The sequence below is a fragment of the Geotrypetes seraphini genome, chromosome 3, assembly GCF_902459505.1.
Source record: "Geotrypetes seraphini chromosome 3, aGeoSer1.1, whole genome shotgun sequence".
NCBI lineage: Eukaryota > Metazoa > Chordata > Amphibia > Gymnophiona > Dermophiidae > Geotrypetes > Geotrypetes seraphini.
Window position 1 is genome coordinate 372579931 of NC_047086.1, and position 17764 is coordinate 372597694.

At 44.3% G+C, this 17764-nt stretch overlaps 1 protein-coding gene across 3 annotated transcripts in view; it reads left to right on the plus strand.

Moving 5' to 3' along the window:
* Window positions 1–995: 995 nt before the first annotated feature.
* LOC117357597 (multidrug resistance-associated protein 7-like) overlaps window positions 996–17764 on the plus strand; it is a 90517-nt gene continuing 73748 nt past the window's right edge. Inside the window, exons 1-5 of one of the 3 annotated variants that reach the window (XM_033938417.1) lie at window positions 996–1178; window positions 6616–6802; window positions 13481–14831; window positions 15292–15519; window positions 16616–16772. In XM_033938417.1, coding sequence (XP_033794308.1) covers window positions 6642–6802; window positions 13481–14831; window positions 15292–15519; window positions 16616–16772 — 1897 coding nt within the window. In that variant the 5' untranslated portion in view covers window positions 996–1178; window positions 6616–6641. Of the gene's footprint in view, window positions 1179–6615; window positions 6803–13480; window positions 14832–15291; window positions 15520–16414; window positions 16499–16615; window positions 16773–17764 lie in introns of those variants that run through there. The other 2 variants (XM_033938418.1, XM_033938419.1) reach the window with 2 other exon arrangements.

Below are 17764 nucleotides of genomic sequence, written 5' to 3' on the forward strand. Positions count from 1 at the left end.
TTTTTATTTATTTTGTTTACATCACAGAGCTGGCGTGGGGTTGGAGAGGTTGTAACCCTATATACTTCTACTAAGACTAAGGGGCCCTTTTTTTAAGGTGCGCATTTAGCATGTGCTAATCTTTAGCGTGTGCTAAATCGGTTAGCGTACCTTAATAAAAGGACCCCTAAGTATCTTAATAAAAAAATTCGGCCTGCAACTTAGCCTATTTTTTAGATTTCAGCCCCTTATGTGATTGAGTTTGACACCCCTGCCTTACGGGTATGAAGATAATCTATTGCTATAAAACATTGGGGAAATGTTTGAGCTCCATAAATGTTTCTGATTGGTGCTTTTGTTGTATTTACAGAGCAGAACAGAGTTGTAGTTCGGGGAGTTTCCCCGTACCCCTCCTATCGCCTGCTTTGATACAAACTGAAGAGTGCAACAGAGCCCTCTAGTGAAGGAGGAGGTGTCAAAAAAGCTGGAGTGGATTCCTTCTGCATGGCTTGCAAGTATGGGGAGAATACCCTACTGTCCAGAATGACACACCCATCTACTAGAAATATATTAGCAAGGTAAGAACCTAAATCTCTTTATTCAACGAAAGGACCTGAGATTCATATATACAGCTCCAAAATCTATGGCTCTTCCCCCTTCACTATGACAATACATATACAGAACTGATGAAGCTGCTCTTGCCTTCTCCCTTCATCTTGGGCATCCACATTACCTGTACCTAACACAAAGTCATGTATAAGATATTAAGAAAAAAGCATGCCTGCTTTGATCACTCCATTTCTGACTGAATGCATTATTCTGCTGCTGAGTCAGGAGCAGCTCCCTGCTCTAAATGGCTTTTGCCTGAGGAGCTGAATCACTGAAACCTGATGCTGAGGATTTGTAGAAACAAGATTATGTATGTGCCGGGACAGCCTTGAGAGTCTACCAATACTTTCTCTGCGTTGGCTTAATCTCACCAGCAGATAGAGTACCAGGCAACATTGTGCAGAAGAGAACAGGTTGAACTGCCTGCTGGGACAGGGAAGTCCGCCTCTTTGCTTTGCGAAGAGAATAACCTTTCCTCGGAGTCTATAGCTTATGAGTCATTCCAAATGTGCTACTGTAACATGGAGACTGTAGCATGGAGAGCTGAGACCTTAAAGAGGTAGACAAGAAGGAGAAATCAGTGAACCCCTGTAAGTATTTCCTGCTTTATGTCAAGAGAGGGATGATAGAGATCAGTGCTGCCTGTCAGCATCCTCTGTTTCACCTCAGGAGATGGAGCAGTGGTGAATCAGTGTTCTCTGCTTTGGGATGTTAGGGGTGAGAGAGGGAATTAGTGCTGTCAATGCTATCTACTCCATCTCAGGAGGCAGAATGATAAGGAGAATTAGTACCTTGGTCAGTGTTCTCTGCTTTATCTCAGATGATGAGGTGGCAATGAATCAGTGCTACTTTGTACCTTTTTTTTCTGCTTTATCTCAGGAGATGGTATAGCAGGATAGAGGGAAGGAATTAGCTGTTTGCCTTATTTCAGGCAGCAGAGCATTAGGGGGAATCAGTGCCTCCTGTTAATGCTGTCTGCTTTATCTCCAGTGATGGAGTAATAGTGAACCAGTGCTACTGTCAGTGCGAGGCAGTTGTGTGAGTGCCTATCAGTGCTCCCTGGTTTATGTTTAGAGAGGGAGTGGTGGGGGTGTATCAGTGCAGTTTGTTTGTATTCCCTGGTCTGGGGTTTGGAATTTATGTTCCCTTAACTACAGTATATGCGAAACTAACCATTTGGAGAAAAAGGAGGACAAATTGAGACACCGGGTTTTACTTCTATTGCTTTCAGTGGAAGTAAAACCTAGATATCTCAGTTCATCCTCTTTTTTTTTTTCTGGAGCCATATGATAACCCTAGCCCAGGAGCTGACCAACCCTGAGACTGCTGGTCTCCCTGGTTGGTTCCTGGGGGCAGTGTCTCCAAATGATTAGTTTTGCACATATTGTGACAGTAATGCACCTTACTTCTAAGTCAGGCTATGTGGAGCATGATTTCAGTCTCGCAAATTTATTGGTAACACTTGCAGTGATATTTGCATTGTTCCAAAGAAAACTTCTTTCTAGAGTTCATAAAATGTCACATGTATAGGCAACCTATCCATGTGTGCTTGAAAAATCTTTTCAATCACCCAAAATGATGGAGAAACAGAAGAGAGGGAATGGAAAGCATGGAGAACAAAGCATAGCAACAACAAAAATAGCACAGTGGCCCCCATGAATGGATGAAGCAAATAAAATTAATGAAGGACCCAATATAGACCATGTTTGTGCAGAATGCTTGCATCAGGGGTCTGTCATAAAATATGTATATCATTATAAACATGTGTAAATAAATATCTTAATTAAAGAAACTTTTTAGAAAAAATATCAAATAATAAATAATTTATAATAATATTTTAAAAAAAGCATCATAACTGAAAATGAAAAAAATAAAAATTCCATCCAAACAGCAATTGTATGAAATTTGTTAAATAATAATGACATGAAGATAGGAATTGAAATTGTACATGAACAAATAATAATCATGATGATGACATCATAGTAGAGTTACATACTCAAAACACTATACATTTAATTGAAATTAACATCAATGTCAGCGATTCAGCAAAAAACAATTGTTCTCATTCAAAGAGATTGGACAAATACAACAAATACACTGATAAGAACTGTAAAATCAATACAGTAGACACCGGAACTCAAGCAACTATTAAAAAAATCAAAGAAATATTGTAATAGTTTAAATAAAAATAAAAATAAAATCAATTTATGGCAGAAATTTAAGTGGAAACTTGGCACGCCACACCTGAGTATACCCACGCTTTGCCTACCACATGTCCAATAGTTTGTCTAGAACAGTTTATGGTATGGTATAGTATGGGGTATAGTATTAGCTAGGCCTGTTTTTAATAGTAACTCTCAAGCAAACAGAAACTACATTTATCCGGCATCTATCAATCCCCATGGGTGCCAGTTAACGGAGAGTCTACTGTATAAGCAAATTATAAGAAGATTATAAAATATATTATAAACAAGTATATTTATTTGTTTATTCAATAATCCTTTTACTAAGATGGGCTACGCATTTTAGCACGTGCTAAATATGTGCGCATGCTAAACGCTAACGCGTCCATAGACTTATAATGGGTGTGTTAGCGTTTAGCATGCGCATATATATATAGCGCATGCTAAAATGCATAGTGCACCATAGTCAAAGGATCCCTTAGTTTTTTTTAGCAAATCCTTCCAAAAGAGCCCAGAACGAGTACAATATTACATACACAGTATAGGACACACCAGATACAGACAGATATGCGAGTACTCTTGCACAGGGAGAAATAGGAATTTATACTTCAGAACAGGGAGGAGTGAACACTCTAAGGAGTCGATTTGAGGATCAAAACTATAAATTAGAGGGAGTTACTTGGTGAAAAGGTGAGTAAATAAAGAATGGTGCTAGAAGTGTGCAAACGTATATCGACAGGTGTATATGTATATATAAAAATGTATGTAACAAATTATAAAAGTATGAATACAATGTTGAAAATAACTTTGATATATTTTCTCAATCAATAAAAGAAAATATTAATTCATATACTAATTATCCCCCTCCCCCTTTTAAAAAGCTGTGTTAGGCTTTTTTATCGCCGTCCGCAACAGTATTAGCTTCACCCATAATGATGGGAAATTTTTGCATCATTTTGCCACTTTTTTTGTTTTTGTTTCAAACTGCATTTCTTTATATGATTCACAGAGTAAGTCTCTTAGTAGTCCTGTGATCAGTGCCATTCTGGTATTTTTCTCTTTTACCATTATGTCCAGTACCTGGCTGTGCGCTCTGCATAGTACTGATGTCATTGGTCTCCTGGAACTTGTATACATGCCTTTATTTTCTAGTTGTTACCACCCCCCACAGGCAATTCTCTCAACTATTGTATTGTAGTAACCTAATTTAACACATACAGAATAATTTAAACGATGCCTAATATAAACTAAACTAACCTTACCCTTCCCACACTTTCACTGGGACACTTCACATTACTGCAAAGTAACACTCCCTCCCAATAAATATAAACAGCACATACTACAACTACATGGCATAATATAAAAAAATATTACTGTTTGCTAAATTAACAAATTATTAATAGTAAGGAAGAAAAGACTTCAAGTGCTCTATAGGCTGTAGAATCTGTCTCGCTTTATTCCATGCTTACTTCTATAGAGCATAAGCCACCCAGTCTGTTAAGTCATTGTGATGTAAAGAAATAAAATAAAATAAAAAAAGTAAAAAAGATGAAATTATAATACTAAAGTTAGGTTTTTATGACTAATGATTGGCTCTAGAAGTAAACACGGAATAAGGTGAGACAAGTTCTACAACACTTGAAGTCTTTTCCTCCTTACTAATAATAATTTGTTAATGTAGCAAACAGTAATATTTTAATTATTTCAATGAGGTGGATAAATTATATCTTTATTATAATATACTATAATATTAAAAAAATACATATCACATTTAGGTTAATTTTCAAACAGAATTATATACAGTATACACTCCCCCCTCCATATTCATGGGTTTAGGATTTGGGAATTTGGTTATTCACGAGACTCTACCACCCCGCCTCCCTCCTCCCATAGCTTACCTTTAAAGCCCTAGTGGCGAAGCGGGGCAGGAACAATCTTCCTATGCTCCTGCCCCGTGCAGATCCGCTATCAAAAATGTCTACCTCAAATTGCTCACGAGACTGATACAGGAACTTGAGGCCACCATTTTTGATGTTGGATCTGCATGGAGCAGGAGTGTAGGAAGATCTCTCCTAACCGGCTTCACCGCTAGACCACCAGGGCTTTAAAGGTAAGCTGTGGAGTGGTCCTGAAGGTGGGAGAGAGTCAGGGTGGGGGCCCTAAGCTTATTCACAATTTTTTGTAAATATTCGCCTAAATTAAACAAATAGGAGCAGCACTGAGGGGAGCAGTCGCTTAAGGGCAAATTCTATAAGAAGCGCCCAAAAATTAGGCACTGTTCAGCGCGATTCAAGTAAAATTGGATGCTGTTTAATGAATCACGCTGAGCGACACCTATTTTGGAGGTGCCCAATAAATAGGCCAGCTCTAGGTACAATTAAAAGTTAGGCGCCTATGTAAGCACTTAAACACACTTAAGAGCAGCGATTCTGCATCAAGGCGCCTAACACGTAGTCACACCCACGCCTAACGTGCATAGCGTCTATTTTTTTGAAGGCCGCTTAAATTTTTAGAGGCGCCGTATTGCAGAATCGCTCTTCCTCGATAGGCGCCTAAGTTTCAATTAGCGCTGATTTAAAAGCTTAATTGCGCTTGTTCTTCAATTTAGATAGGCGCCTATGTAGTTGGGCGCCTCCGAAATAGGTGCCTAACATTAGACGTCGGTTACAGAATTTGGACCTTAATAGTTAACGCAGTGGGTAAACAGCTCCTCATTTAACCTTCAGTTGTCTCAGGTACAAATTTAGATCATTAATCCTCCAGGAACAGGAAAATACCTACTGTGTCTGAATGTAACTCACCTTGAACATATAGCCAGGTCTGCCAAATAGGCATATTAATTTAGATCAGGGGTGTCCAACCTTTTGGCTTCACTGGGCTGCATTGGCCGAAAAAAATGTTTCTGGGGCTGCACAAACGTGCAAACGCTGCTGTAAGACACAGGAGGGAGCTGGCAAGACGGTAAACACCCGGGGGCAGCAAAGGAAAACACTGCATCGCCCTCAACCGGGGCGACACAAAATACTTCACTGGGTTGCATGTGGCCCTTGGGCCGCAGGTTGGACACCCCTGATTTAGATGCTGGCACTGTTGTTTATGTTGATGCAATGGTTGCCACCACTGAAAATTTAATCCCAACCCCATCCCCTAAACAGTACTTGCATTTGCCAATTCCCCCCCCCCCAATTGTTCCTGGAAAGCTCCCCTTTGGGAGTAACCTACCCCTGTTGTGGAGATGGGCTGAAGGTTTCCCTAGATTACATTAGTTAGGAGAGATTGTGGACAGAGCAATAGCTATACAAAAAGGAAATTATATTAAATTTAAAGAGATTTGGGGGCCATTGATAAATTATTGTAATGAATAGATACCATTTTTCCAGTATAAGAACATTGCAATAAAGGGATGGGTTGGGGGGGGTTCTGAATTTTATTACATGTTTAGATCAATAGATTATAATTTTCATAAAATATACTTGATTATATAAGTTATTGTAAGGGTGGGAAGGAGGGGATAAAACTTTATGTTTTATTGTTCAATATGATAAGAATTCAAGTGATGTATTAAATTTCAATGTTAATTAATGTTACACTTGATGTAAGATGTCAAAATGAATAAAGATTAAAAAAAAAGAACTGGCATTAGGCCAGCACAGAAGAATGGGCAAACCTCAGCAGCTGGAACTGGACACGAAGAGGTACAGAAAAGCTGGGTACCCATAGAGCACCATCTTCTTCCTCTCCTCACCTAAAAAGGTTTCTGCAGATGATATACAGTTTGTAGGAGGCCTCTAATTTTAATATTTCTGAACTTGTGTTTATATTTCTTTCCTTCCTGCTGGCTCAGCACTACCGTTTCTTCACCGATAGAAGATGGAGGAGATTCTGGCTGACCTCTGTGGTACCAGTCCCTCAGAACCGCTGCCAGTTTGGCTTCATGGCAGGATTGGATATTGCTTTAAGGCGTTGCTGCTAAACTCACTCCCTCATGCTATTATTGCTGTTACCAGTGCCTGTTATGTGGGCACACCAAGGTAAGCTCTGACCCGCTGTTCAACCTGTAGTCTTTATTCATCTTTCTCTCCCTTTCCTGCATAATGCAGGCACTTTCATCTCTTTCCCCATCACAAATTTATGTTCGTTACCCTAAGAATGGGTTTAGAGGAGAGAAAGTTAACTGGAAGGGGAGGGAAGACTGTACTTTTATCTTATTCTATTAATTTTAAACTTTTAATGTCTTTTATACAACAAGCTGTATTCATTTTTTACTATTTTGTACTTCACTGATTGTCCAGTTTTTCTCTTTTGTGGAAACCGCCTAGAATTATTTTGATTAAGGCGGTATAGAAAAATAAAGTTATGTTATGTTATATCTAATATAATAAAATGATAGGCCGCGCATGCGCACTAAAAAAAACGTGTTCCCTGGTCCGTCGGGAAAATACGAGTGCGCATGCGCGCCTACAACGTCACCACAGCCTGCTCTCCGTCTCCACCTCGCGCCGCTGCAGGCCCCACACTCGCAACTCACACATCCGCTGCAGCCTAGCAACTCCGACCACAACCTTCCACCCTCAACCGGGGAGCTGGCCAGACCGCGAGAAGAGAAAATCGCGTGGGCCACGAAGAGACAGGGAGGAACTGGGAAGAGGGAAAGGGGCCTGCTTTGGGGTAAGGGTGTGCTTGGAGGCACACAGCTTTGCTTGGGGGGGAAACAGAAGGGGGGCCACGGAGAGACAGGGAGGAACTGAAGCTGGAGAGGGAAAGGGGCCTGCTTTGGGGAAGGGCTGTGCTTGGAGGCAGACAGCTTTGCTTGGGGGGGAGACAGAAGGGGGACCACAGAGAGACAGGGAGGAACTGGAGCGGGAGAGGGAAAGGGGCCTGCTTTGGGGAAGGGCTGTGCTTGGAGGCAGACAGCTTTGCTTGGGGGGGAGACAGAAGGGGGACCACAGAGAGACAGGGAGGAACTGGAGCGGGAGAGGGAAAGGGGCCTGCTTTGGGGGAGGGGTGTGCTTGGAGGCAGACAGCTTTGCTTGGGGGGGAGACAGAAGGGGGGGCCACGGAGACACAGTCAGGGAGGAACTGGAGGGCCAGAGGGAAAGGGGTCTGCTTTGGGGGAGGGGTGTGCTGGGAGGTAGATAGCTTTGCTTGGGGGGGAGAAAAAATGGGGGGCCACGGAGAGACAGTCAGGGAGGAATTGGAGGGGTAGAGGGAAAGGGGTCTGGTTTGGGGGGGAGGGGTGTGCTGGGAGGCAGACAGCTTTGCTTGGGAGGGGAGACAGAAGGGGGACCACGGAGACACTGTCAGGGAGGAATTGGCAGGGTAGAGGGAAAGGGAGCTGCTTCGGGGGGGAGGGGTGTGCTGGGAGGCAGATCATTTTGCTTAGGGGGGGAAGACAGAAGGGGGGCTACGGAGAGACAGGGAGGAACTGGAGGGGGAGAGGGAAAGGGGGCTGCTTTCTAGCACCCGTTAATGTAACGGGCTTAAAGACTAGTTATATTATATTATGTAAAACCAGGAATGGAGGATAACTAAGGGAGGTGTAAGAGATCCAGGGATGGGAGACAGAGAATGGCTAATGGAGGAGGAAATTGTTGCAGAAACAGAGGAGAGGAGAAGGCTGGTTGAAGCATGGGATTAGTAGCAAAGAAGGCTGGAAGGGAGAGAGAGATTGGGGATATATGAGGATAGTGGATGCTACGGATGGGGCCATTTGTCCTTTATCTGCTGTCATGTTTCTATGTTGCTTCCACTAGAGGTCTGCATGGGAACGGGGATCGCGGGAATCCCCCCTAACCCACGAGACTCCCACGGGGACCCCCCTCTGGCTCATGGGACTCCCATGGGGACCCCCCTCTAGCCAACGGGACTCCCACGGGGATGGAAGGCTTTGGAAGCAGGGTTTGTCCATATAATATAATGGACACGCCAGCCTTAGTAAAAGAGGGGGTTTATAAGTTAATTACCTGAACAGAAAACAAAAAAAGGGTTCCACCAAAGAGATTCCACAAGGAAAACAGCAGCGCAAACACAAAAGAAACTGTGGAATTGATGATCCTGTCAGAAGTAATTGCTGCTTTTTATGGGGACAGGCGGGGATGAAGGTAATTCCTTGCGGGGATGGGTGGGGACAGAGAGGATCTTGACGGGGATGGGTGGGGACGGAGAGGATCCTGGCGGGGATGGGTGGGGACAGAGAGGATCCAGACGGGGACAGGTGGGGACGGAGAGGATCCTGACGGGGACAGGTGGGGACGGAGAGGATCCTGACGGGGATGGGCGAGGATGGGTGGGATTTCTGTCCCTCATGCAACTCTCTAGCTTCCACTAGTGGGGGAAGGAGAATTATAGGTCCTAGAGTTATGTATGTGTCTCTCTACAGTGCAGGATTGCATGGGAGTTACAGTTCCTGGGACTCTATATGCAGCTCCCCATAGTGTGCGATTGGAGGGGTACTAGAGTTCCTGGGGCTTTATATATGGCTGCTTACAGTATTGAGGGGTGGGGGAGGACAATTTCTAGGACTATAAATACAGCTCCTCACAGTTTGAGATTGGATTGGAGGGAAGGTACTGTTCCTCTGACTGTATACACAGGTCTAATGGTGGAGGCAAAATTGACAGAACAGAGAAAGGAAGAAGAAAAGTATAATAGTAAAAGGGTAGAGATAGGTAAGAGGACAGACCCCTTTTAGGAGCTGTTGTGAGAGGAAAGGAGAGGGCAAAAGAGTAGGGCAAGGGTAGGAGGAAATAAATGAATGGCAATACTTAGGGTTACCAGACGTTTGGATTTCCCTGGACACGTCCTCCTTTTGAGGACATGTTCGGGAGTCTGGACTTTGTCTGGGTTTTGAAAAGCCTCCTCAAATCGCATCGGGCAGGGAGGAAGCCCAAAGTGATTTGCAGACAAGAGCAGGCAACGGGGAGCGAGGGGCGGACAAGAGCAGGCAGCGCTAGAGAAATAAATAAATAGTAGCAGTAGTAGCTGGTGCTGGATGGGAGGGAGGGACAGTGTATATTGCAGGCCAGAACCTGGAAGTTATATGGCTAGAAACTTAGAAACATGAAGGCAGATAAAGGCCAAATGGCCCATCCAGTCTTCCATCCGCAGCATCCATTATCTCCTCCTCTCCCTATTGGCTAATGCTCTGAACATTTGCATCTCCTCTTCCTATAGGCCAGGGGTCTGCAACCTTTAAGACATAAAGAGCCACTTGGACCCGTTTTCGAAAAGAAAAAAAAACTTGGAGCCGCAAAACCATTATAAAACAAATCTAACACTGTATATATTGTTTCTTATCTTAATGCTATATACAGGATCACTAAATTGAAAATAAAATCATTTTTCCTACCTTTGCTGTTTGGTGATTTCATGAGTCTCTGGTTGCACTTTCTTCTTCTGACTGTGCATCCAATCTTTCTTCCTTTCTTTCAGCCTCCTGTATGTTTCCTCTCCTCCAGACCTCATTCTCTCCCCCAACTTTTTCTTTCTGTCTCCCTGTTTCCCCTTCTTTCTGTCTCTGTCTGCCCCCTTTCTTTCTTTCTCCGTGCCCTCCCCCAAGCCACTCGGTTTGCTGCCACCGCCATCGGGGAATAGCCCCCAAGCCACCGCCATCCCAAGCTTTCCCTGCAGAAGCGTCGTGCTGACCAGCATTCCGCTCCCTGACGTCAATTCTGACGTAGGAGAGGAAGTTCCGGGCCAACAAGGCATTTCTCCTCATTCCATCCAGCCTGAGCCCCATCTCTCCTTGATCCAGCATTTCCCTTCTGTGTTTGTCAGAATTACCATTCCACCTATTTTCCAGCATCACCCTTCTTTGTGTCCATCTCACCTATATCCCTATCTCACCACTTTTTCAGAATCTTCATTTGTCTCTGTCCTTGTCTTTACCCCATGTTCACCATTTGCCCTTTCAATGTCTTTATCCCCCCCACACACTTTTTCAGCATTACTTCTATGTCTCTATTTCACCTCCTCTTCATGTCCCCTCTGTATCTCTATCCTTATTCAGTAGGTCCTGCTTACCCTTTCTCTTCTTTGTGTCACTATCTCCATTTTCAGCTTTCCCCCCCCTTTTCCTTTGTTACTGCACCCTGTAGCTAGAATCTTTCCACCCTCCCTCCACTCCGGCCCAGCCCAGTATGAAATATTTCCTTTTGTTTCCCTCTCCTCTCTCTTTCTCTCTCTCTTCTGCTTCCTCACCCACGAGTCCTGCATCTGGCCCTCTCCCTTCTACCTGCACCTGGCAACACCCCCCTGCTCCGCGGCTCTCTTCAGCAACTCGTCAGCAGCGGTGATCAAGACAAGCTGCCGACATCGAGGCCTTCCCTCTATGAGTCCCGCCTTTGTGAAAAAAGGAAGTTGAAACAAGCGGGACTCGCAGAGGGTAGGCCCCGACGTCAGAAGCTTGTGTCGATCGCTGCTGCTGAGTTGCCGAAGAGAGCCGCGGAGCAGGGGATGTGGCCGGAAGCAGGTAGAAGGGAGAGGGAGATAGGAAGGCTGTAGATCTCCGGAGCATGACACCGACCCCGGCCAGGATGATTTCTTTTTCAGGCGTGCAGCTTACAAGTCCGGCGTCGCGGCGGGAAATAGCCATGCTGAGCAGTGAGCTCAGCACTACACAGATGAAAGCCTTGCTTGCTGATTGGTCGGCGGCATGGCGGGGCGGGTCCGCCGGACCAATCAGCAAGCAAGGCTTTCATCTGTGTACGTGCTGAGCTCACTGCTCAGCATGGCTATTTCCCGCCACGACGCCAGACTTGTAAGCTGCATGCCTGCATGACACACTACTGGAGCCGCGGCAAAGGTGGAAAAGAGCCGCATGCGGCTCTGGAGCCGCGGGTTGCCGACCCCCGCTATAGGCTAAGGCTCTTTACACCTGCATTCTGAGGTCATAGAGCTTTATGGTTATAGAAACATGACAGCAGATAAAGGCCAAATGGCTCATCCAGTCCCCCCCATCCACAGCATTCACTATCTCCTCCTCTCCCTAAGAGATCCCATGTGCCTGCGCCACGCTTTCTTGAATTCAGACAAAGTCTTTGTCTTCACCACCACTACCGGGAGACTGTTCCATGTATCTACCACCCTTTCTGAAAAAAAGTATTTCCTTAGATTCCTCCTGAGCCTATCATCTCTTAACTTCATCTTTTGCCCTCTCATTCCAGAACTTCCTTTCAAATGAAAGAGACTCCACTCATATGCATTTATGCCCCTTACGTCTCTATCATATCTCCCGTCTGCCGCCTTTCCTCCAACGATTTTTAAGTCTGTCCGCATACGCCTCATGATGAAGACCACCGACCATTTTAGTAGCCTTCCTGTGGACTGACTCCATCCTGTTTATTCAATGCCAGCACCTGCATAGTTAAGCAGGCAAAGCTAGGAAGGCTTTTTATGCAGTCCTACATGCCCAGTTAGCTATGCAGGGGCTGGCAATGAATATTATCAGCACTCACATGACTTTCGACTTCTCCATAGCCCCACCCCTTGTAACGTCCCTGATTCGCCTATTTGGAACATGATTGATAAATGTTGATATTCAGCAGTACTGTCCAGTTAAGTCCTGCTGAATACCGGCACCTAAGCAGTCATAAGTGATTTAAACGGGTAAGAGTCTCATCTGCTCGTTATAATCATTTTGAATATCAATCCTCTACAGCAGTGTCCTGCAAACTTTTTGGTGCCTTGCACACTGGTGCCGCGGCTGGAAGACATCCAGAAGTGCACGAACTGCGACGTGATGACATCATGTGCATGTGTGATGTCATCATGGAAACGTCCACATATGCGTAGAGGCTCTCCGGCCATGACCCTAAACCTGTCACTTTGCTGGTGGACGATCCTGGAGGAGGGGAGGCGTGGGTAGAGGAGGAGAGACACCGGCGAGGAGGAAAGGGGTCGGTGCCTGCTGACTGCCTATAGGACATGCCTCTCGCCGCGAGATGTGATGCAATGACATCGTGCACGCACACATGATGTCACTGTGTTGCATTTGCACATGCTTGGATGCCCCTTCCTGACATGATTTTGAGGGAAGCATTTCAAAGCCCAGACAAGTGCCGGGTTTTGAAAAGCCGTCTGGACCCCCCCGAAATGTCCTCAGGAAATCCGGACATCTGGTAACCCTATCATTTACACACATATGCCCCAGTATTCTAATTATTTGCATGCATATTCAGCACATAGGAGTTAGCCCCTCTTTATAGAGTTACTCCTGTGATGGACTGTACTGTAATGGTTGAGGGTAGATGCACTACATTAACTCACCCTTCCCTTTAAACTTATGAAATGACTTCTGTCCCGCTGTACTGAATTGATCCACTCTCTTTAATTGTGAGCTTTCCTCCTCATGCTTCACTTTAGTATTTGTGAGGGTTGGCTGGGGCAGGGGAGAATATTTGGCATTTATGGATTTACATAAATGACCAACTATCGTTTGTTTGTATAGTGTTCAGGGCATTTAAACGAAGCTTTATGGTCTACTCTTCATTTTTGCTATACGTGTACTGAAAAGTCCTTCGTAATTGAATTTGAAGTTGTCATTACTGGTTTCTACTGGCAAGGTCCTTCTTCTTCTGAGAGACTACAGTAAAAATAAAGGGGTCCAGAGTCTCTCAGAGTTCTGGTGAAGAGACAGGAGCTATTACTAATTCAAATTCTCTCTATAAAATTAGAGGATCCTTGTGTATTTACTCCCTTCTGTTTTGTAGATTTCCTGGCTATGAGAACCTCTCCAGGCCAAGCTGGAAATGCCGGATCTTTGTGTCCTTCTTCTTGGCCATCCTTTCCTTCCTTGATATAATTCTGGCAGTTGTCTTTCCAAATCAAGGCACCATTTCCTTGGAGGTGCTGACAGGTGTTGTCTCAGTAGTCACATGGGTCACACATGGCTTGGCACTGCTCATGCTCTTCAGATCAGTATATGGCATCTCCAGAGGTCCTGTGGCTATGGTCATTCTTGTGCTTCTGCCTGTGCCAGCCCTAGTGATCACCATAGTGTCTTATTGCCAGTCTTGGATAGCAACTTATGCCCTACCGCCTGGTTCCATCTCAAAGCTTGCCATCCCATGCCTCCAGCTGGCCTGTCTAGTTGTATATATAATTTCATTCATTGCTCCTGTCCCTAGAAGACAAGAATTTTGTTCTGTCAATGATGCTTCTGAATGTGCACCCCTCCTTTCAGGCTCAGGAACTCTGACATCTGACGCACGTGCTGTTGGTGAGGATGGTGAGAGCTGGCTTTCACGGTTTTTCTACCTCTGGTTGAATCCTTTGTTAAAACATGGGTACCAAAAGAAGCTAAAACACCCTCAAGATGTCTGTCTTCTGCCTCACAGGCTTCAGACAAGGACAGTCTTCAGGCACTTCAGCAAATGTTGGCAATCAAAGATGGCCGATGAGAAAAAGGCATGCAACTTTACTAAAGCCGACGCTACTGCTACAAATGATCCCATTGGTAGGATTCCAGACACACCGAAGAAAGTGAGTCTTCTGTCTGTGCTTCACTCGTCCTTTGGACTCAGATATTACTCTCTAGGATTACTTAAACTGGGAGATAGTATACTGTTCTTTGCTGGCCCCCTTCTCCTCAACTTACTGGTAAATTTCATGGAGACACGGCAAGAACCTCTTAGTCATGGGATATTATATGCAGCTGGACTCTTTGCTAGCTCTTTCCTAGGTGCAATCTTGAGCAACCAATTTGCATATGAAGTGGACAAAGTGGTTATAATGGTCCGAGCTGCTATTATTTCCTCCATCTACCACAAATCCCTGCGTGTCAACGGCACCACCCTGTCCCGCTTTTCAACGGGCGAGATTGTCAATTTCATGAGCATCGACACTGAGAGTCTGATTGCTTTCTGCACCAGCTTCCACGAAGTATGGAGCCTGCCATTGCAGTTCTTGGCCAGCGCCTTTCTTCTGTATCTGCAGATGGGGGTTTCCTCCCTTGGAGGTCTGTGCCTGATCCTGCTGCTTGCACCCATCAACAAATATGCTGCCGGCCGAATCATGCAGAGCAGAATCAAGATGATGGAACACAAGGATTCACGAATCAAGGTAAAACCATGCAGAGCACTTTGCAAAGGCCTGCATGAAACAGAATTTTATGTACACAATGTACAGAAATTATATATTTTTTTAAATATCACGCCATATATACCATTATGCACATGCTGTTTAGTCAATTTGCAGATAAGTGTACACATATATCAGGGAGGCATTCCTGGGCTGGGGTTAAAGTGGAGAGTATGCTTATGCACATATTTTTGTATTTCCACAGATAGGCACAAGGGTTTTAATGGAAAAAGTACTCTTACAAATAGCAGGCACAGATTTGTGCACATAATTTTGCCAACTCAGTTTTTAAAGGGAAATATTTTTTCTTTTGAAAATTAATGTCAAGTCTGTGGGTAAAATGTTCTCCCAGACTTTACACATATTTTCATTGTTTGAAAGCTGCCCTCAGACTTATAATGCACACCTTTGTGGCTGTATTCATTTCTTCTTATGCCCCTAGCTCATGACAGAGATCTTGCGTGGTATTCGGGTTATTAAGTTTTACACTTGGGAGAAGCACTTCATGGACAAGGTGAACCATGTGCGGAACAAGGAACTGCAAATGCTGAAGTTCATCTGCTATCTGGATGCTGCCTGCGATTACCTATGGGATGCTCTGCCTATGCTCATTTCCATTCTCACTTTCATGACCTATGTCCTGCTGGGGCACCAGCTCACTGCGTCCAAGGTCAGTTATCATGCCTTGCTTTCTTCTATCATGGTCAGCTCCCTCCCTCATCCCTTCTGTCTCACCACCAGATCCAACTCCCTCCCTCATCCCTTTTCTCCTTTTCTATCCAACTCTTTCCGCATTCCTTCCCTCCCACCACAATATCCAGCTACCTCCCTTCCCTTTCCTCTCCTAATGCAGCCAGTTCCATCTTTCTTTCCTCTCCCACCAGAGGTTCCTCCCTTATTTCTCCTCTCATATCACAGATAATTCCCTCCATTTCCTTTCCCAAACAGCCAATTCCATCCCTCCATCCTTCATCTTGTATCTTAGCTCCCTCCCTTATCTCTGTTCTACAATCACAGCCAGCTCCCTCTCCCAGCTTTCTCCCCCAATTCTCCATTATCTTTCCTCTATTGTCGCATGTAGCTCCTTCTCTATATTTTCTCTCTTAATCCAAAGACAGCTCCCTCCTCTTAATGTCATCTTCAAAGCCCTAGACTTCCTGATATATTCTGTTTCCTGTCCACAAGCTCCTCTAAGGCTAGCTCTTTATGTGTTTAAACATGCAGGAGCCTCTCTTGGGCTCTGAGAAAATAGCCATTCATGACCCAAGCTATGAAACAATCCCCTGAGTCAGATTCTCAGTTGTATTAGCATCCCCTTGTAGAGTTGATGTGTTTCTTGTTTAGCAGGTGAGAGTATCTGCATTAGACACATACTGACCCTGTATTTAGTGCACTTTCTGCTCTTCTTGGGGGCCTCTAGCAATTCTATCCTTGCTGGACACACCTGGACAGGTCAGTGAATGATGGATTCTTTATAAATTACTGCATATTATAAAATGTTATCTTGCTTACCTACTTCTGCCTCATTCACTGCATCTCTCTCTCTGGCTCTCTCTTTATTCCAGGGCTTTCTAAACCTGTCCTAGGAGCCCCACTCTCCACAATGAATATGCATGAGATACTGTAGATCTGTATGCATTGCTTCCATGGTGAGAAACTTTATCTCCTGCGTATCTGTTGTGGATAAATGAAGGTAACTGCCTATGGGGTCCCCAGTGCAAGTTTGGGGAGGTCTGCTCTACCCCATGTTCTTGTGTCTGCTGTAGGTGTTCACAGCACTGGCACTGATCGGAATGCTCGTCTATCCACTCAATATGTTCCCATGGATGGTGAATCAAATTCTGCAAGCCAAGGTGTCTCTGGATCGGATTCAGCAGTTCCTTGAGCTCTCAGACCAGGACTTGGATAGCTATTATAGTTCCGGTATGTATGTGTTTATTTCTGACTATTAAATAGTAAGAGTGAGGTGAGCCATGAAACACTAAGGCCCTCTTCTATCAAACTGCGATAGCAGTTTTTAGCGCGGAGAGCCGCGTTGAATGACCCATGCTGCTCCCGATGCTCATTGAGTTCCTATGAATGTCAGGAGTAGCGCAAGCCATTCATTGCGGCTCCCCACACTAAAAACTGCTATCGCAGTTTGATAGAAGAGGGCCTAAGAGTCAGTTAAACTGGTAAAAAAAAAAGGGTACACAAGGATCAAGTTGTGAATGACTTATATAAGAGCTGCAATGAGGTTTCCTAGATGGTTTGCCATTCTCTTCCCCAGTCATCTTTACACACACACACAAACACATCCTCCCTCAGCTAAGGCTGGCCACTCATTTATTGACTGATACACATGTATTTCAAAAATCGATTCAAGGGAATAACCCAAAATGAAATCAGACGTTTACAGATCATCCAAAATGCATCAATCAAACTTATAATGAAAGCTAAGAAATTTGATCACGTGACTTCCCTTCTTAAGAAAGTGCGCGGGCTCCCAGTCGTGCACTGTATAATGTATATATTAAGTCTGCTTACCTTCAAATCTTTGCTATACAAAACTCCGGCTTTCATTTACAAATCATTGATTCCCTATACCTCAACCAGACTAAGGTTTAGTTCTCTGTTTGTTTTGCTGCCCCCTTAATTTTGTAATTTTACTGATATGTTCATCGCTTAGAATTTTGAATAAGCGATCAATCAAATTTATAATAAACTTGAAACTTGAACTAAGGCCCGGATGCACTAAATTCACCGATTATCTAACGACGATCGCTAAACCAGTTTGAACTGGTTTAGCATCGACCTAATATGCTGACCGATGTACACAATAGCTCACTGCATTGCTTTTCTGCGCGTTCGTACATTCTCCGACTCTCTGATGCAAATGACCTCATTAGTATTAAATGAAGTCATTAATATTGAAA